The 18,036-nt window shown below is 36.7% G+C and overlaps 1 protein-coding gene and 1 pseudogene across 1 annotated transcript in view; both read left to right on the top strand.

Moving 5' to 3' along the window:
• The window catches only part of BORA (BORA aurora kinase A activator), a 35,695-nt gene that overhangs the window by 397 nt on the left and 17,262 nt on the right, over window positions 1-18,036 (top strand). Inside the window, exons 2-5 of the mRNA XM_004468149.4 lie at window positions 898-1,065; window positions 2,370-2,476; window positions 5,292-5,337; window positions 9,982-10,063. Coding sequence (XP_004468206.1) covers window positions 913-1,065; window positions 2,370-2,476; window positions 5,292-5,337; window positions 9,982-10,063 — 388 coding nt within the window. The 5' untranslated portion in view covers window positions 898-912. The remainder of the gene's footprint in view (window positions 1-897; window positions 1,066-2,369; window positions 2,477-5,291; window positions 5,338-9,981; window positions 10,064-18,036) is intronic.
• Window positions 7,285-7,947, top strand: LOC139436536 (small ribosomal subunit protein eS10-like; annotated as a pseudogene).

Genomic DNA, 18,036 nt, shown 5'->3' with positions numbered 1-18,036 from the left:
TCTGTCCTGTCTCAAATTGGAGAGTTCACTTATCCTGGCTTCGGAACTGCCTGTCCGCTCGCCCCGGGGAGAATGGAAACAGAGGGTTGGTGCGGAAGAGAGGGGAGCCAAGAAAGGGTGGTCGCCCAGGGGGTGAGGATGACACCGGTGTGAGAGTGTCCTCCTCTGCTCTTGACCCAGTGAGGCCAATTGCAATTCAGCCTTCCAGTAAGTTGGTTCCTTTTCTCTAGTTATAGTTCCTGGAAGTAATATAATGTCGCCTTTTATCTTTAGGGTCTTGGCGAGAGGGGGATGTTTGAGGAGGGGCTATCAAAAGCGGATATTTTCCTAGCCCTAATCAATCATACTTCCGTAGTGAGGGCTAAGGTACAATAAAGCACCCCACACACGAGCCTCTTGCTTACTATAAAGAATTGTTTGTATTAACTGCAATTTGGTAGGGATTGCTGTGTGCCCGAGGGATGTGAAAACTGTCTAGAGATGTGAGATGAATTTTTTAAAAACCAAAAAAAAAAAAAACCCAACCCCATAAACAGCTATACGTTTATGTCCTGCCTATTGTAACATTTAGTTGCCTTCAAGTATCGACTGAGCTTGAGTTCTAAGTTGATTGACTACCACGAATAAGCCACCAAACTTCTCTGAACTTTTCTGCAAATTGGGATCACTAATACCTTTACCTCTCTATCTTCCAACGTTATTTCCAGGATTACTTGAGAAAATAAATGTATGTGATGCATGTCTGTAAACTGAAAAAGCTCCACTACTGCTGGATTTTGAGTTAGTTCCTTTTATGAAATGTGTTTCTTGTATACATTTTAATAGTCAAAATTAGTGCCTGTGGAACTTTGTAGTTTTGGGGTTTTTTTTTATGTATATACACCTGATTCTTTTTAGCTTTTCCTCTGTGCTATGGGAGATGTCAAAGAATTAAAAATGCAGATAACACCAGAAACTCCAGGAAGGATCACCGTTTTAAATCCTTTTGAAAGTCCTAGTGATTATTCTAATCTCCATGAACAAACTGTCTCCAGTCCTTCTGTTTTTAAATCAACAAAATTGCCAGTAAGTTATCCTTGACTAGTGTTTAACAAATTACTTTAAATTTAATTATCTTTCTTTACAAGGTAAGGGAGGAAGTGTATCATGGAGCATATATACCTGGAACGTGCCCTTTAAATTGTAGGGGTCATTGTAATCTAGTGGGTAGGGGCTAAAAAAATAAGTTACGTGGAAGATTTTTTAAAATGAGCTTTCGGGGAAGTGGTTTGGCTCGCTTGATACCACATGGGAAATCCAGGGTTCAAACCCAGGGCTTCCTGACTGGTGTGGAGCTGGCCCATGCGCAGTGCTGATGCATGCAAGGAGTGTCCCCCAAGTAGGGGAGCCCCATGTGCAAGGAGCGAACCCCATAAGGAGAGCTGCCCTGCGTGAAAAAACTGCAGCCTGCCCAGGAGTGGTGCTGCATACACGGAGCGTTGACACAAGATGACGCAACAAAAAAGACGCAGTTTCCCGGTGCCGCTGACAAGAGTACAAGTGGACACAGAAGAAAAACACAGCAGATGGACACACAGAGCAGACAACGGGGAGGGGGAAGGGCAGAGAAATAAAAAATATATAAATAAATAAAATCTTTAAAAAGAAATAAAATTAGCATTCCCTTTTTGTCATCCAGCAGACAGCATTTGTGCCTTTGCCTGCAGCTCTGGATGTAGCTAGATACTTTGAGTGAAACCAGATTAGAAAAGAAGCTGTGCCATTTAAACCTATCCTCATTTACTCAGCAAACATTTGACAGCTGCTATGTGTCAGATACAGTACAGGACATAACAGATTGAATCATTAGACACAAACCCTTAAGGAGCTTATATTCAAACACGAGTTCAGCATTGATTACTATTCATAATTATTTTAAGGCTTAGCTGTTTTATGAGCTTTTGTAGCCACTTCTGTTGTTAGGACTTTATTTAATCTCAATTCATTCTTGGTGGAAATGAAGATCTTTGGTGTAACTAAGATTTTCACTTTTATATGAAGCTTGATACTAGACATGTTGAATCATTGAATAGTATTGTGGAATTTCTGTACCTATGCTTCTGTTTGATTTTTCCATTATAATGTAATTTTTAAAATCATCAAATGAAAGATTTTGGTATTTTGAACAAGATAAAGTCAAATCATTTGTTTTGATATGATTTCGTTACCATTTGCCATTTAATTTTAGTGATAAAGTCACATTTTAAATTGGAGCTTTGAAATAGTTTTATATTATAGCTATTCATATTATTTCTGAAGTCAACATTGGTTTACAAGTGATAAACTAGCTTAGTTTCCTTTTACTAATAAGCTTACTTTCTTTTGTTAAGACTCCAGGAAAGTTTAGATGGTCTATTGATCAACTAGCTGTGATAAATCCTATAGAAATAGATCCAGAAGACATTCATCGTCAAGCTGTGTACTTAAGTCGTTCTCGGTAAGTTTTACTTTCTTGCACCAAAGTGTGATAACATTCTTTCAAATGAAGAGAGTTAGGCAATTTCAAAAATTGAATATTTTTATATGTAAAGATATCAGGGAGGAAAACTTTTGAAACATATTTGTCCTATCTAAATGAAGAGTGATTCTCAGGAACTGCATTCCTCAAAATTCCTTTGCTACTAGTTCCAAACCTGGGTGGGAGTCCTTTTCTTATAGAGATAATCTTTGGTCTCTGCTACTTATGAAACAACTTTCTTCCTCCCCAGCACTTGCCTCCCCAGAGGGAAGGTCATTTTGAAATTTGTATCTCTCTACATGGTTGTAGTTTTGCCATTGACATTCCCCATTTCCACCCCCCATTCCCACTCACCTTCCCTTTTGTGTATGTGTGTGTGGTGGATAAAGCAAAATGCTGTTTTGTTGGGGAAGTCAAAATTCCTCTTAACAAGTTGAGACACATTGAATATTCATTATTAACAGAGCTTTTCCAGACATTATCCAGCTTTCACATTGTAGATTTAGAGGATCCAAATTATATTGTCCTGAGTTTTTTCTGGTAACTAGAGAAGTCTTAATTGCTTGTTGCTGTGTGGCAAAGATTTCAAAGTATCAGTGTGTTTCAGACTTACACTGTTTTATGATGCCTCGAGGCTACAGTAAGAACATGCACCTCTTTTGGGGAGCAGACCTAGTTTTTGCTTATAAATTGTTAGCGGTATTTGTTAATAGACTCTTTTGTTCTTACCAGTTTTAGAGTCTGGTTTTCTTATATTTGGAAAGCCTTGTAAGTGCTATGACCAACTTTTAATTCTTGGTAGATAGTTGAAGTAGGCATTTGTCAGTCCAAAATAATGGATAATCTATTTTCCCTTTGACTTTAGAATTCAGGACACATGAAGAAATAAACACTTTGAGGTACTCTTGCAAATACTTACCTGGCCTTTCTACAACCCTTCCTCTCTTTGCTTGGTTATTTGGTTGACTGTCATTTACTTATAATGAATTAATGTCCATCCAAAAAGGAATAGAGTAAGGAAAGAGGATAAGATTTCCACTTAAATTTAAATAACTTCAAAATGAACTTTGAAAGAGAAGGTGGAAAATGAGTCATAATTACTAATTTCTTGTTTCATACAAACTGCTTTATTATTTTTGTCTCTTCAGTATGTTTAACGACTGACAATTATTAAAAACAAATCAAACGTTCAATAGACATTTATTGATCACTGTGAGGAGTACTGAAGAACTACCAGATTCAATTCCTGCCCTCAAGAATCAACAGTACAGTTAGAATAATCTTGTGGCATAGCACTTTTATACTTATTAAGTGAAATATTGTCTGGGTGGGTTTATGCAAAGAACCTGGGTGTAGTTCAGTGGTTGGGCTTGTGGGATAGGAAAGGAGAAAAGACTAGGAAGAGGCCCTAATTTCAATTTAATTTACTAATGTATTGCAATGAATTATTATGGCTTCTACCAAAGTTAGTGAGTAGACTCTTAAAATATGTTGCTTCATATTTAGAAACAAGCAGTGGCTACCTATGTTTCTTCTTAAAAAACCTTATACGCTCCTTATTTCAGGGCTTTCTACCCTTTGCATGTCAGGGCACATGTAGAAAATGGTAAGTATAAAGCATACCGGTAAAGCAAATGAGTCTTTCCACATAGGGTGCCCCTACCAAGGCATTAGCATTCATGGTTCCTGTCTTGTGTGGTAGGCTGGTCTGGATGTTCTTCCCCATCTGACATCTTAAACCCTTCTCTGATCTAGCTCTACAATATTTGACCAAACTGATACTCATTACTTCCAGCAATCACCTGAATATTTAAAGTTCTTTAATTCTCTCTGATGAAGCAGCAAAAGGCTCTAAATGAAGTAATGCTAGATCAGAACTTACTTTATGCTAAGATTATTTTGCATTGTCATTTTGGCCAGGTTATAGCCATGTTAAGATGATAAGAACTAAGTTGTTATCCCAAAATAGCTGTTGTAAAAGCTGGAACGTGTGGATTATTATGGCAGTCTGTTTTCTCATAATTGCCTTACTTGAAAAAGCCACTTGTGATTTAAGTTTCTGGAACATGCACATTCTTAAATAAACTGTTGGACAAATATGTACATAAAGAACATTTTGAGAGAAAATAGTTTTAGTTTATTATGAATAAGTGTCTTTTCAATTTATTGATGGAAAGCAAATATTATTCTTTTCAGGAACAGAATAAAGAAGTGGTCCTACAAGGCTAACTGCCAAGTCATTGGCAAGTATGTGCCTTGTACTTGAGACCTGACATTTTATATTAAAATCTTACCAGCTTAGATATTTGTCTTGCTGTAATTGCGTATTGTATCAAAGTGAAAAAAAATTCATTTGGACAAATTTTTATAATGTTGGTATGTTTTATTTAATAATTAATATTTTGCCTATTCATAAGCTTAAGGATGATAGTTTTCTTTTTAGATTTCTGTGGAATGAAGTTCTACTTAATTCGTGGTGACTAAAAGATAAAGTTTACTCTTTATGTTGTTCATAGTAATTAAAAATTTCAATTAATGTAAGCCATTTTAAAGAAAATATTATTCCATTCTTGTTTTGAATGGAAAAGAGGGAGGAAAGCCTAAGAGCAAGATGCTGAATTTCAAAATACTACCATTTACTAAATATTATAAGGTACCAATTTTTCACTTAAAATGAGCTCAACATTTGCCACTTTTGAACTGATGGATATTGTTCCTTAGAAAGATTATTATTCTGAATGTTCAATAAGCTAAAGTAATGGCATGGTTATTTTTCTTCTTTATCTCTGTATAGAATAGATAAAGATGTGGAAGACAAAAGACAAAAAGCCATTGAAGAGGTAACTTAATACTGTTGCTGATGATTAAGCCAGTTGAACTTCAATTCTGCATGCTTAGCACCTTTTTCAGGAAGACTTCCTTCAAATCCTTCATTGTCCCATTTCCCACCAACCCACCCCTCCCCCACTATATTAAGCCCTCTGTGCTCCCAGAAGACCCGTGTTTTTTAGCTATCGCAACACCTCTAATAGTACTTACACACTATTGTAATTGTCAGTTTAGTTGTTTCTCTATCCTACATGATAAATTCTTTTTGACCAATATTGTACTTCCTTCTTCGTTTCATTCTTAAAGCCTAGCCTAGTTTATCTTCTTTGTGCCCTCAGAATATTGATTAGTACAAACTTCTGTTTCAAGGTGGAGTTTATGTGGAAAAGGAGATTTGAGACTCTAGACTGACATTGGTTAATAGTTGTATTTTTTTGCGATTAATATCATTAGATTTTTGAGACCTAAAACATTTCGTGAAATAAAATGTCTTACTATTGAGCAGAAAAAGTATAGTGCAAATGCAGATATGTTTTTAAATAAAAATAATTTACGTTTTAAAATTTTTTTTTTGTTGATCTTCTCGTAGAGTAGAAGTTAGGTATATCCATCTAGTTATTTCCTCAAGAAATTTTTGCATCCATGGCAATGTTTTTTCTTTTTCCTTTTTTCCTTCTCTAGCCCACTCTACCCACCTCTTTTCTTTGGGTATACTTGGCTCATCTGCACCCCAAAAGGCTGCAGCTGTGGCATGTTCCTAGTTCTGGTGTTGCCCTGGCTTCTGCACTTATTTTTCTAGTGCAGGATTTATCCCCCTGTGCTTCACATATAGCCTTTTTCTTAGAAAACAGATTAATGTGCTTTACTTCTGCCAAATATTATCTACTTAGTCTATCTAGTAAAACTTCACAATTTTCATTTTGATTCATTCACTTATCCCTCTTGTCATAGTTTGATATGGTTATGAATTCCAAAAATAGATATTAGATTATGTTTGTAATCTGATCTGTATCTTGGTGTGATTGAGTTATGATTAGGGCTTTGATTGGGCCACATCTTTAGGGCATGGGGACTCACAGATAAAAGGCATGGCAAAGGACAGAGTTGAGGGTTTTGATGTTGGAGTTTTGATGTTATAGTTTGATACTGAAGCCTTAAGCTGGAGCCCTGGGAAGTAAGCTCACAGAGGAAAGAGAAGCCAGCCCAAGGAAGAAGCAAGCCCTGGGAAGAAAGGAACCTTGAACCCAGAGAGAAGCAAGACCAAGGAAGAGAGGAACCCAGGAAGCCTGAACCCTCGCAGATACTGGCAGCCATCTTGCTCCAACATGTGAAAATAGACTTTCGTGAGGGAAGTAACGTATGCTTATGGCTTGGTATCTGTAAGCTCCTACCCCAAATAAATACCCTTTATAAAAACCAACCAATTTCTGGTACTTTGCATCAGCACCCCTTTGGCTGACTAGTATACCTTGCCAGGTGAATACTCTTAAACTCTTTCCTCTTTCCCTGCATTTTGGAAAATATGCTTTCTCTTTAGAATCCTCAACTTTAAAGAACAATTCAGCAGGCACTACCTAAGAAAATGAAGTCACAGTGAAGATTTGAGTTAATTTTATCAGAAACAAGTTATCTTTTTTCTTTTACATTTATATTTTTGAAAATAAAAGTAATACATGCACATAGAGAAAATAAAACAAATATCAAACTGCAAAGAGAAGATATAAAAACGAAAATGAAAAACCTCATTACCCTGTTTCACTCCCTAAAGGTAACTACTAAGAAATTTATTGTGTATGCTTTCAGATTAATTTTGTTACTAATAGCATATATCCTTTAAATATTTTAGACAATTGAATCATTGTTCTTGTTTTGTTTTGTTATTTATGTAGATGTTTTTATTTCTATTTCTTGTTTATTATATAAGCAATTTATTGCTTACATAGAGAACAGGAGAAACAGTAACCAAGGTTGTTACCTTCCCATGGTCCTTGTCCCCCATTATCAAAAAGTACAGCACTGCCTCTCCAACCCTAGTGCAGGACACAGCCACTGTCACAATGTTGATGCCCAAGAAAAACCGAATTGCCATTTATGAGCTCCTATTTAAGGAAGGAGTAACGGTGGCCAAGAAGGAGGTCCACATGCCAAAGCACCCCGAGCTGGCAGACAAGCACACGCGCAACCTTCACGTCATGAGGGCCATGCAGTCTCTCAAGTTATGAGTCAACGTGAAGGAACAACTTGCCTGGAGACATTTCTGACTAGGGTATCCAGTATCTCCGTGGTTACCAACACCTGCCCCTGAGATCGTGCCAGCCACCCTGCACTGGAGCCATCTAGAAACTGGCAAGCCATGGCCCAAAGGTCTGGAGGGAGAGTGACCTGCACGACCCACTCAAGGGGAAGCTGACAGAGGTACCTATAGATGGAGCGCTGTGCTCCCTGGTGACGACAAGAAAGCCAGGGCTGGGGCTGGCTCAGCAACAGGATTCCAGTTTAGAGGCAGATTTGGTCATAGATGTGGTCAGCTGCCTCAGTAAAGTTGGAGTCAGGGGTTATTTTGTGTTGAATAATCCTTAGCCAGAAAAAAAGGACAACACCAAATCTCCTGTTGCTGGGGAGCCCACTGTAAATTGCAAGTGATAGGTTTTCTTTTCTGCTTCTCTATACCTATACTGTCTCAAATTCTTGTACCTTGCTTTTTTGCACCATGATTTTTCTTAGGTATTTTTTGATTGTCTGCATATACAGATTTTTACATTTTTAAAATAATAGCATAGTATGCCACTGTATTGGATGTATGATAACCTAATCCAAACCCTGTTGATGGATGTTTAGTTGCATTCACTTTATTTTTGTCACACAATAAGACTACAGTGAACAAACTTGTACATATGTCTTTGTATACTTAAAATGGACTTGCCAGGTGAGAAGCTTTATGAATTTTTGTTTTTGGTAGAATTTGCTATATTGCCTTCCCTAAAGGTTGTATGAGTTTATACTTCTGGCTGCAATGTATGATACTGCTTGTTATCTCATATCTGCAATACTGATTATTGTCAGACTTTTTCATTTGTGCTAAGGAAAAAAAATAACACATCTCATTAATTGCATTTGCATTTCTTTATTTTTGAGTGTGTGTATGCATTATTCTATATGTTTATGGTTCTTTTATATTTTTTTTTCTGGAAATTGTAAATGCCATACTCTCCCCATTTTTCTTCTTTTTAATCTTGTCCTTTCATAGATAGTTTCATAGGGGAATTAGCTCTGTGTCAAAATATGTAGGAGAATATAAAAAATGTTTTGCGTTGCCCCCAAAACATAGAGAAGGCAAAAACATTGTTATCAGGCTTGGCTTTTTATCTGGAATGAAAGAAGAAAGAAATATATCCAAATTTTCTACCTCCATTTTATTATACTAACCAGTGGTGTGCTAGTAAGTGTTTAGCAGCTGACTCTGGTTGCAGAAGGAGTCTGGTTTGCAGTGATTGCTAGTTTCTGTCGTGTAAATACTCCCATCATGGCTGTCTTCAAGCTGCCAATATGACATCACTGCATAGGAAGAGATGTGCAGTAGTATTTTATATGTAGTAGTTTTACTATACAGGTAGAAAAGATGTCTCTCTCAACCTCAAGAGCATAGCTATTGGTAAAATGTAGTAAAATAATTAAGAAGTGGTGAATTTTGAATATTACCTTTTTTTTTTATCGGTAGGAAACGTCTCATTGACAGCTCAGGGCTTAAAAAAAATATGTATATACACATATTTAAAAAACACATCTGCCCACCCCCACCCCATGATTGGGTCCAGGCAACTCCTTCCTGCAGGGGGCAAGGGAGAGAGATCAGGGCAATGCCTACTTTCTCAGAGGCACCTGCTCTCCTCTCCCCACGTGTTCCCTGCCTCCAGTTCCAATGTAGGGGGGCCCAGGCAGCAAGCCCCTCTGGGGGGGAAGGGGTCTTCCCCAAGCTTCTATCCACTCTGTCTTGGGGTGGGCTGCAGGTGTGGAGGGCCACATTGAACTCTCTGGGACCCCCATCCCCACTTGCCCAGTTACCTTTATTTTTAATGTAATTTAATTGTGAGCTTATACTTTTTATTTTTTATTTATTTTTACTGTTTTTTTTTTTTTAGGAGGTGCCAGGGGTTGAACCCAGGACCTCCTACATGGGAAACTGACACTCAACCAATGAGCTACATCTGCTCTTCTTTGTTTTTAATAATGACTAACAACTGGTACACAAAATTCTTCAAAATTTATCAGCTCTTGTGAGCCAGCACAGGCTGGCTCAGCATACCACTCACATTGCCTTGTGTGGAAATTTCTCTTCCCTTTTGTTCCTTCAAGCTTCCCTTTGGAAAAACAAAATGGTGAAATTAAAAGTATTTTCTCAATGATTAATGCCTTTAGCATATAAGTTTCAATTTAAGTGACACTAAAATATTAAAATTTCTCTATGTATATACTTTAAATTTCCTCCATTTCACCTTGAGTCATTTGTGCTTTTAAGTATAAAAAAATTAAAGTGTAACTGTATAATCAGTAATATGACCTGTTTGAAATGATTCTATGAAAATAACCACAGGTACCTTTTAACTTCTGATGCTGTGGGGAAATTATGCCTCATTGTATTACTTTAATTTTCCTAGTTTTTCACTAAAGATGTCATCGTACCCTCTCCTTGGACAGATCACGGAGAGAAACAGCTTGCAGAGTATCACTCCAGTAAATGTGAGTATATTAAAAATGGTATTTTAAGGACTTTTGAACTAGAAAGGTGGCATTGTGGACCCATTTTTAGCTGTAAGTGGATTGGCTTCGTTTAATCATAGACCCTGAATAGCTCCTTTTAACTGATTTGTGACTCAACATAGGAATCTTTTAAATGCTTATAGGGCAAAATTTCAAAAATACCATGATGATGTGGTACTGAAGATTTGATTTTTGCTTCTAAATGTTTCTCAGATCTGATGCTTTTTGTATTCATATTTATTTTTCCTTTCTCCTTCATTATGATACTTTGATTTTGATGTCTGTGCTAAAAGTGCTGAAATTTTTGTGAAAATTATTTGAAAACAAACTAAAGAACCTGCCTAAAAAATATCTTTATGTGATTGTAAATTTAAGGGTAACTTAAATTGTTTTAATTTTTGCTAATATGCCAATTTCTGATCAACATAGAATGAAGGATGGCCACTTATATGACCCATAGGTCAGTGTAAAGAAGCTGTTTGTCTTAAAATTTAATAATTAAATGTAGGGGCAAGCCAGTAATCTCTCCAATATCTTTCTACCTCCAGGAAATTGTCTTACATTAGCTCTTTTGGATTGTAAACAGTGCCAAGTAATACTTGTATATCTGAATCCCTTACTGCAGTGGAATACCTGTTTTTCTATTTAGTATGCATTCATTTTGCTCTTAGCATAAGGGAAAATTTGTTTCATTTTTACTGAAAACATAACAGTAATAAAATGGATTGAGCACTTCCTACATGCCAGGTACTGTGCTAAGTGCTTTCAGCTGTTCCTTAAAATAACTCATGTAAGAGAAATGTGATTACTGTTTTGATTTTATAGGTAAGGAAAGGTAGGTTTAAAATGCTTAAAAGACTTGTCTCAGATTAGAGGTAATAAAAATGGTAGAACCTGGATTCAAACAAATATTTTCACACTGATGTACATAGTGGCATTATTCATAATTGCCAATTAGATGTAAGCAACTCAAATGTCCATCCACAGATGAATAGATGAAAGAAATATACATACAATGAAGTGTTATTCAACCCTAAAGAGGAATAATGAAGTTCTGATATATGTGACAACACGGATGAACCTGGAAGGTGTCGTATCAAGTGAAATAAGTCAGACATAAAGAGATAAATATCATACGATTACACTTATGTGAAATAGTTAGAATATGCAAATCTATGGAGACTCAAAATATAAAGTACAGGTTTCTAGGTGAAGGAGGAGAGTGAAGGGCAAGTGAATACCTAATGGGTAGAGGGTTTCTTTTTGCAGTGAATGGAAAATTTTGGTAATGGATGGCGTTGAGGGGTTCCCAACATTGTGAGTGTGATTAATCCCACCGAATTGTGTGGTTTCCAGTGGTTGAGATGGGAAAGTTCATACTGTGTATGTTTCTACAATTAAAAAGAGATTAAAGAGACAATAGCAACTAAAAGCAATACACAATCCAGAATAGGTTTAATAATGGAGGAGAAAATGCCTAAAAGGATGTTATTGGCACATATGGAAAAACTGGAATATAGACTCTAGGTTTTATATTTAAATTTCATAACCTCTTAAATTGTACATAAGGTGATTACGTAAATGAATATCCTTCTTCTTAGAAGACGTCCAGGGAAGTATTAAGTATTCAAGGAGCTTGATGTATATGACCTATTCTCAGGTGTTTACAGAATAAAAAGATGTGCAAAATATTGAAAGCTGATTTATCTGGGGGGGGGGTATGTTACAGTTCTCTGTATGGGGTATGTATTTTGCAAGTCTCCTCTAAGTTTAAATTTTTTCAATTAAGTTACAAAAAATGAAAGAAAAAAGATTTCAGCCAGATTAAAGATTTAAATATCAAGAAGCAAAACAAAATAAAAGCCCTCAAATAAAAACAGGTAAAGAAACATAGTGTATAGAAAAATAGGCAAAGAATATAATAAGTTTGAAACTTTGTCAATAAAAGGCCTTTAAAATGTGTATGTTCTTTGCCTTAGCAATTCCTCTACTTGATATATTTACCAGAAAAATCTCAAGGAAGAGGGGATATAATTAGGGCAATGCAGTAGGAGAAAGGACAGGATACCATTTAGTCATTCACTCATTGTTTACTAACCACCCACTTTGTTTTAGATAATGTGCAAGCTCCTGGGAATCTAGCAGTGAATTAAATAACGTTTCTGCCCTTACATTAAAAAACAAACAACACATGCAAAACAAATATAAATTCAAAATTTTCAGATACTGCAAAGTTCTTTAAAAAGTGAAACAGGGAAGCAGACGTGGCTCAAGTGATAGAGCTTCAGCCTACCATATAGGAGGGCCTGGGTTCATTCTCTGGGGCCTCCTGGTGAAAAAGGAGAAGAGAAAGCGTCCCTGCGTGGCGACCCAGTGACAGTGCGAGTGCCCACATGGTAAGCCAGTGCCCACGCAAATGAGTCACGCAGCAAGATGATGACGCATCGAGAGAGACAAGGGGAGAGTCAAGGCAAAGGGCAGCAGAAGCCAGGAACTGAGGTGGCGCAATTGTCAGGGAACCTGTCTCCTTATCAGAGGTCTCCAGGATCATATCCTGTTGAATCCTAGAGGAGAGAAAATGAGAAGAGAAGACAACACAGACAGTAAAACAGCAGGGCGGGAGGAGGAGAAAGGGGGAAAATAAATAAATATGTATTTTTTAAGTGAAGCAGTAAAGGGTTAAATGAGATATATAGCAAGTGATTGGGTAGTGGAAGGTAATGAGCCAGGGGAAGAGGAGAGGAGAGGACAGTAGACAGAAGTCAGAATACTTAGACCTCGTGGGCCTCAGTATGGAGGCTGGATTGTATTGCACTTAAAACGAATGCCAAAACCCATTTAAGAGTATTTAAAGAGTGACATGTGCTGCTTCATACAGAGGAAATGGTATGTAGAAAATTCTGAGGGAAGGAACCTTCCCTGTTCAATGAACTAAGTAAGAAAATGAGAAAAATGCTATTAACATTGGTGTACAAATATCTGTTGAAGTCCCTGCTTTCAATTTTTTGGGGTATATATTAAGACATAGAAATGGAATTGCCAGGTCATATGGTACTACTATGTTTAACTTTTACTGGCACTGCCAAATTGTTTTCCACAGCAGCTGCTACAATTTACATTCTGACCAACAGTGTACTAAGAGTTCCAGTTCTCTGCGTCCTCTCAGCATGTTGCTTTCCGTTTTAAAAATAATAGCTGTTTTAGTGGGTGTAAGGTGAAATCTGTTTTGTTTTACAGAAGTAATTATCCTCTTGTTCAATTTCCTCCCATTCCCATGCCCCTCACCAGGTAATTAGTAGGATTTAATAATCCATCCTTTCTCTGGTAATTTGAATTATCTAACTTATTTTTTGCTTATATATACTTAGACTATTTCCTGACTCATTATCTTCAGTTGTTTAATCTGATTCTATATGCTTTTCAATTGCTGAAGATTACTCTAATCACACCCCAGTTTTCATTTCCCTTAAGCTTATATTTCTTAGAATTGTCTTGGTAGATTATGTATTTCATCATGGTGAGTTTTTCTGCTAATATTCTACTGGACATAATTTAGGATATTGGCATCATATCCATCTATATGGATATCCATAAAATAAGATTGGTCTTTTTTTAAAATTTTTTAAAAATATTTATTTATTTATTTCTCTACCCTCCCCTCCCCCCCAAGTTGTCTGTTCTCTGTGTCTTTTTGCTGCATCGTATTTGTCCGCTTCTGTTGTCAGCAGCATGGGAATCTGTGTTTCTTTTTGTTGCATCATCTTGTTGTGTCAGCTCTCCATGTGGGTGGCACCATTCCTGGGCAGGCTGCACTTTCTTTCGCACTGGGCGGCTCTCCTTACGGTGCGCAGTCCTTGAACGTGGGGCTCCCCTACGCAGGGGACACCCCTGCGTGGCAGGGCACTCCTTGCACGTATCAGCACTGCACGTGGGCCAGCTCCACACGGGTCAAGGAGGCCTGAGGTTTGAACCGCGGACCTCCCATGTGGTAGACGGACGGCCTAACCACTGGGCCAAGTCCGCTGCCAAGATTGGTCTTTTTTGTGTTCTCTTTGACAAGATTTAATTCATAATGGTGCTAGTTTCATAAAATAAATCTGGATGTTTTCTCTTTAATCTTTTAATGGAGTGATTTCTTTAAGCCTTTTTTTTTTTCACTTTTGTTTATTTACTTTATTTTTCTTTACATATCCCCTCTCCCCCAGATGGTTCTCTCATCTATCTGCTCATTGTTTGAGCACCTTCTCCAGGAGGCACTGGGAACCAAAACCGGGTCCTCCACGCGAGAGGCGAGTGCCTAATGGCTCTTAAGCCACATCCACTTCCTGTGGGCTGAGGAGTCTGCTGGCTTGTGGCATCTAGCCCTTTGTGGCGGGGGTGGCGTTTGCTTGTCTTCTTTAGGAGGTACCAGAACGAAACCTGTGTGGTGGGCAGGCACCAACTAGTTGTGCCACATCTGCTTCAAAAGACCTTTATCTTGACAGCAGACTCTAACTTAACAATGTGTTTCTACCCTTTTTAGTATTATTATTATTGACCTATTCAGAATGCCTGCTGTGTCATGATTCCTAGGAAACCAATATATTTTATCAAATAGAATCTTCACACTTAATCATCTGCTTAAAATGTTCTTTCTCATTTACTTTAAGTGTTTTCTAAACGTCTCAGAACAAAGCTACTTCAACTAACATTGTGAAACCCCTCCTGTCCTTCTCTGTGGGCTGCGTGTCTGAGCACACATGCATGCGCACATACACACTTATACCCCTTCCCTCCTGCATTTTTTCTTCTTACCCATTTATTACTAAGTTTCCTGAATATCTGTTACTTCCTTGTTTTCATTCCTAATTTTGAGTATAATTACAATTTTCTTTTGTTTATATCTCATTAATTAGTTTTTATCTGTTTTTTAAGACCATTTTTATTTTCCAGTAGCAGTAATAACTAATATGTATTATTATGTACAGATGTATGGTTCTAAATAATACATGTATTAGCTCATGTAACATTCACAGCAACACTATGAAGATACTGTAATCTTATTTCTAGATGAGGAAACCAAGGTATAGGCTTGAGTAAGTTGCCCATGGTCAGAAAGCTAGTAAATAATAGAGATTTGAACTCCAGCAGCCTGGCTGTTGAGCTTACACTCATAATCCCTGTGCTGTTCGTCATTTTGAAAAGAAATGCTTATTTATTATTTATTTAATAGGGAGAGTATTTAAAGTTGTTAAATTTTCTCCTGGGTACAACTTTGGCTACATTCTAGAAGTTTTGGTACATGATATTAGAGTTATTCTTTTATAAATTGTATGTAGCTGTAGTTTTGAGTTCCTCTTTGACACAGAAGTTATAGTAATTCTGGCTACTTTTTAATGAATTTCTTGTCTTAACTATGATTTGTGCATTTGTCCTCATTGTAATTTTCTCTGGTCATTTTCTGGGGCCAAACGTATGCTCAGACTTTGTGAGGATTCCTTGGACATTCAAAAGAAAACTTAAATTCTGTTTACAGGACACAAAGTTTCATATATTTTTAATCAGTTGGTCATATTGATTTTATTGTTTAAGCTTTTTTACCTTTTAAAATCAAACTAGGCTATAGTACTTAATACTTTTCTCATTTACACATGAGGGAACTGAGTCACAGGCAGGTAAAGTAACTTGCCTAGTAGCCACGATTTGAGCCTGACTGAGCACTGACTCCAGAACCGTCACTCATAGCTCACATTACTTGAAGACTTACTGTCGTCAGCTTCTGCATAGGCATTTTACGTGATTCTCTTACATGATTATCTCACAGACCATCCCATGAGGTAACAAAAGCCTTTGTAGTCTATACTATTCTTCCCATTTTATAGATAAAAAACTTGGCCCAGGTCACACAGCTAAGAAACAGCAAAGCCATGATTTAATTAAAATCAGATAGTCTTATGCCAGAGTCTACACATTTCATATTGTATAACCTCACCTAGCTGACACTCAGAGGAGAAATAATTTTTCTTTTTCTTCTCTCTTGATTGATTGGTTCTTGGCTGTACCACTCTACTCTCATTTCCTTTCCCATTGATACATGCAGGCATTCTAATGGGTTTAACGTGTATCTTTTTGTTTGTAGATTTCTTGGAAAAAATATGTATATTTGTAAGTGTGTCTTTTTAATTTAAATAAGTGATACTGTTTTATTTATCTCATTCTAATTCTTGTTTTTGTCCAGCATTCCAGCGTTGCTACCCATTCCAGGTGCTCTGTGAACCTCTAATCTGCTTGTAACTTACCCACTACATTTACCTTGCATTCTCTCAGTGATATTGTGCAATAGTACCTTCAACTCCTCACTATTCTCAAAGTGCATCAGTAGAAGTCCTCATTCATTCATTTTTAGGAGGTACCACGGATTGAACCTGGACCTTGTACATGGGAAGCAGGCACTCAACCACTGAACTACATGTGCTCCCCTGTATTTTTATTTATGGGCTTATGTGAAAATTTCTTTAGAAGATATATGTGTAGGCAGAGAATTTCTGAGTTATAGGATATGTATTTCTGCAGTGTCAGACACTCTTTAGAATGGCCACAGCAGACTACACAGCCATCAGCAATGCCAAGTGTTCTTAGGTCCCTGAAACAGCAGTTGGCATTATCTAGCTTTCAAATTTTGGCCTTTCTAATAGGTTGTTTGGCATTCTAAATCATTTAATTTTCATTTCTTCATATGCTAATGGCTTTTAAAATTTCCTCTCCTATAAAGTGCCTATTTATGACCCATCATCCTATTTCTGTTGGAATTTCTGTTATCCTTCCTCTTCTTTTTTATCTCCGATGATTAAGTTATGTACCTTGTACATTGTATTTATATTGGTTTTAAACATTTCAAATGTAGTCTCCCATTTCCATTTGTACATTATGTTTGTTCTTGATGTACTTGGTTGCATAGAAATTCTTATTTTGGTGTGTTCAAATCCATCTACTTTCCGAGATGTGATTGTGGTCTTAAACTTGTTTAAGAAGCCCTCGTAGGGGAAACAACCAAGGAAACTACAATAAAATTGAGAAGTGTTGCTATAGTGCTATGGGTGTGAAATCTAGCCATAAGGAGGTTAGAGAAGGCAAACTCTAGAAGATAAAATTTAAGCCGAGACTGGAGTGATGTAGTGGAGCAGGGAGAGAGGAAAGAATATGAGACATACCTAGAGGTGAGAAAGAACCTAGTATTTTCAACGTGTTTAAATAAATAATGTTTACTTGAAGAGTAACCATACAAGAGAAGTAGACAAGATTTGAAGGCCCTTCTAAGCCATTAAGGTGTTTGGGTTTCCACCTAAAGACCAAGGACATTACAGGGTTTTAGGCAGATGAATACCTAATTGTGTTTGCCTTATAGAAGTTTGTGCTACTTACAGCAAATAAGGTACTTGATTCCTGAATTTTATTTTATTTTATTTTCTCTTAGTCTTTAATAGGGGATTTTCACTCATTGCTACACATGACCTTTCTCAATCACCCATTTATCTATAATTTATTTATTAGCTTACTAGTCTTTGTTGGTCATCTTATTTTAAGCTTCTGTGTTCTGTTTTATGTATGTCTTCTTGCTTTTTCATTTTTGCTCCCTTTTATTTTGCTTATATCGATCATTTTTATTGTATTCATTTTTTAAATCTCTGATTAAGTTATGAAGCTTGATTTTTACTCATTAACTTTAGATTTTTAAAAAATTATTTATACCTGCATTTTTATTAATATCAAGAGCAAAAAAGTAACTTTTGACTCCTGCTGTGAAAGAAACTGAGCTTGGTTTCATTTATCATCAAGTTTCAGGTTGAGTAGAAATAATCTGGCATTTCAATGCAGACCATGTATCATTAAAATAGACCTTGTAATAGAGGATCTGTTTGAGGACATTGAGGATTGCTAAAATGTATCCTTAGCCTTTTTTTTTTTAAACATGT

Source organism: Dasypus novemcinctus, chromosome 15, assembly GCF_030445035.2.
Source record: "Dasypus novemcinctus isolate mDasNov1 chromosome 15, mDasNov1.1.hap2, whole genome shotgun sequence".
NCBI lineage: Eukaryota > Metazoa > Chordata > Mammalia > Cingulata > Dasypodidae > Dasypus > Dasypus novemcinctus.
The sequence above is the reverse complement of the archived record's forward strand: the minus strand, read 5'-3'. Positions and strand labels throughout refer to the sequence as shown.